At 38.0% G+C, this 2763-nt stretch overlaps 2 protein-coding genes across 2 annotated transcripts in view; one reads left to right on the top strand and one right to left on the bottom strand.

Annotated features, from left to right (window-relative positions):
* The window catches only part of LOC118420124 (trichohyalin-like), a 5282-nt gene extending 4763 nt beyond the window's left edge, over positions 1 to 519 (top strand). The window contains exons 4-5 of the mRNA XM_035826828.1: positions 6 to 396; positions 511 to 519. Coding sequence (XP_035682721.1) covers positions 6 to 396; positions 511 to 519 — 400 coding nt within the window. The remainder of the gene's footprint in view (positions 1 to 5; positions 397 to 510) is intronic.
* A 2-nt stretch (positions 520 to 521) lies between these two features.
* Positions 522 to 2751, bottom strand: LOC118419108. Its single transcript, XM_035825411.1, has 3 exons — positions 2639 to 2751; positions 1420 to 1715; positions 522 to 1094 (listed from the first exon to the last, which is right to left on the bottom strand). The coding sequence occupies exons 1-3, from the start codon at positions 2695 to 2697 to the stop codon at positions 1072 to 1074; spliced, it is 378 nt and encodes a 125-aa protein (XP_035681304.1). The 5' UTR covers positions 2698 to 2751; the 3' UTR covers positions 522 to 1071.
* Positions 2752 to 2763: the final 12 nt, after the last annotated feature.

Here is a 2763-nt window from a genome sequence, read left to right on the forward strand (position 1 = left end):
TTCAGCAAAGGGAAGGGGAAGCTGAACAGGTGTGTTCTGCTGAAGATGGAAAGGATAAGGAGACAGGAGGTCAAGAGGGAACCAGAGGAAAGAGAGAAGAGGAAAACGTTTCAGCAAAGGGAAGAGGAAGCTGAACAGAGAAAGAGGATGGAGCAAACCAAGGAAAGGGATAGGCCCATACAGGAAGGCTCATGGGTCGGTGTTTGGTACGAGGGGGACAGGAAGCGTGATCCAGGAAAGTGGTACCCCGGGGAAGTTTTAGAAGTCCACAAAGACGAGCTGAGTGTTGACTTTTTACATCCAGACCCATCAGGCGGCTATACAAAACCAAAATCAAAGGATGAAGCACTGGTTAAGATGGTCTTCGTTCTCCACACTGACCTGCATGTTAAGCAGGTAAGTGAGAAAAAGTGGGAGGTAAAAGAAAAAAGGGTTCTGGATAAGAAATGCAAGCGTTTCAAGCCCCCACGTAGGTTGTAAGATTGAGATTTTGTTAAGTTGCATTATTAGGCCTCTTGACTAGCAATGCCAACGTTTTAAACTACGGAATTTCCATTTCTTAAAGGAAAAGCTCACAAAATTAGGAAAGCAGTACTTTCCAAAAGGAAATTATACCTGGGTGGTCAGGAAAACGTGTTGGGAGAGCGTGAAGTTCAACTGTTGGATGACATGAAAAGTGTGGGAAATCGGCTTTTTGGTATATTTCCTTTTGCAAAGTACTTCTTTCCTAATTTTGTGAGCTTTTCGGTTTAAACTCAAAATCTATTATGTTTATCCATGTGAAAATTACTTTTGAATGGATATAGGGACTGTGGCTATTTCTTTTAAGGTCATCAGTCAATGCTAATATTTTAAAGACCTTATCCTTAAACATTAAAAAGTAAAATTGTTATCCATTAAATGGTTTCCATCACGTTGGAGAAAGCATTTTTTTACACATCACTGAAAACAAGCCAATAACAGCAAACTTACTTTTGGAGGTTGAAATGAGCCTTTCTTCTGGTCCTCACCTCCAGTATGTCTGCCTTTGTTCTGGCCCGTGACAGCAACTCTTTCAGATCATCGCATTCATCACATTTGGTACACCGGTTTTTCTGCAAGAAATTTGTAAGATAAATCTTTCAGTAAGTGCATAATCTTCAGTAATCAAAAATCAGTGATGAAAAAACACAGACATCATTTCACAGGTTTGGGTAATTTTCTGTAAAATAAGTGACTGTAGTGATTAGATTTTTTTGCCACGTAGATGGACAAAGCTATAAACTTTAAACCATGATGAACAAAATGTTGCATTTCTGCTCTTTTACCTGTATCATTGAAATGTAAGAATGAATGAATTAAACTAGCGTGAAATGACTTCAAAAAATTAACATCTTTTGTTAAAGTTTCATACATCTTGGCAAGGCAGGAGAAACTTACTGCAGGAATCTTGACATGTGGAAACTCTTTCTTCCACATTCATAAATCTGGATCTCTTCAGAGCATTTTCATACCAGTGGTCCTCTTCATAGTGTTTGAAGACATCATTTTTTCTGACGCACTGTGGCAAGTTGACATCACTGCTGTTTGGCATTGATTCACCATACTTCTTGGCATACTGTAGCATCCATTCCTTAGCAGTCAGGTACCTGCTGGTGGGGTACTCCATCGCCTGTCTGCCATCTCTGAAGTCTGGGTATCTTCCCCTCTCGTACTCACTTTTAACTTCATAGAACCTATGACAAACATTGAAGTATGATACCAAAATGTGTAAAAGGATTTTTTAGCTGTGTCTTACTGTTAGTTCATCAGGTACAATGTATTGTTTTGCTATTTACTTAATTATTACATATTTCATTGTTTCTTGTTTTTATTTGTTTATTGTCAGTTGTTTAACTAACATTTCAACAAAGGCTTGCTCTCCACACACAACAGTGAAGTCAAAAGCTGTCCTAAATTTCTTTTGTATCCCTTACAGCATGTTTCTGTAAATCCACTGAAAAGGGAAATCTTACTACCAAAAAGCATTACTGGAAATCTAAATGTCAGGCAGGAGAACACCTAGTAAAGCTAGCACTAATGCGAAGGAAGCTAAAATGCACTAAGTCTTGTTTTACAGATGATTGGAAGCTGTAGGTCCTCCCCTAAATGTACAATGCATGCACCTGATTTTTTCGGAGCTGATGTTGAAAACATGTCGAATGACAGCTTATTTCTCTTCACTAGTACCCAGGCCTAAAAGTATGTTTACTAAAGATGTCAAAAAGATATTTCTAGAGATGTGTGTAAAGCATGCCAAAGTAGACTAAGTTATCTTATAGATGGATTTGTTAGAATTGTTTTTAGTTACTAGATATTGAGTTATAGAACACATTATGTAAAAATTTGAAAAAAAAACCATATCCTTGATACCCTTTGTAACCATGATTCATTAATTTGCAAAGTACAGCTCTGTTTGCAAAGTGGTCAAACCACACACAATGTAAATTTGGCAATATAATGGAAACCCTTTTAAGGAAATTTCACTCCAACCATACAGTAGGTGCAGTTTTGTGTCCGGCTTTAATGTCTGACATTGAGTAAGTTCTGTAACATATGGCAATACCCTTTAAAATTTTACATTTTGGATATACCTCTCCATTTAATACAAGAATCATACCTTGACCTGCTGATCCCATAGAGACGGCACCATGCCATGGGGCAAATTGCATGACCCATAGTGGAAAACTCGTAGGGTTTTCGCTTGGGTTCTTTTCTTCTATCAGCATGCTGCAAACCTGGAAA

This window comes from Branchiostoma floridae, chromosome 7, assembly GCF_000003815.2.
Source record: "Branchiostoma floridae strain S238N-H82 chromosome 7, Bfl_VNyyK, whole genome shotgun sequence".
NCBI lineage: Eukaryota > Metazoa > Chordata > Leptocardii > Amphioxiformes > Branchiostomatidae > Branchiostoma > Branchiostoma floridae.

Bases quoted from the DNA above. Each gene is read 5' to 3' on its own strand.
- LOC118419108 (XM_035825411.1), bottom strand. From the start codon at position 2,697: ATGGGTCATGCAATTTGCCCCATGGCATGGTGCCGTCTCTATGGGATC. The intron at 1,716-2,638 runs GTATGATTCTTG...TGTTTGTCATAG, and splicing joins TATGGGATCAGCAGGTCAAG to GTTCTATGAAGTTAAAAGTG. The intron at 1,095-1,419 runs GTAAGTTTCTCC...AATTTCTTGCAG, and splicing joins CACATGTCAAGATTCCTGCA to AAAAACCGGTGTACCAAATG.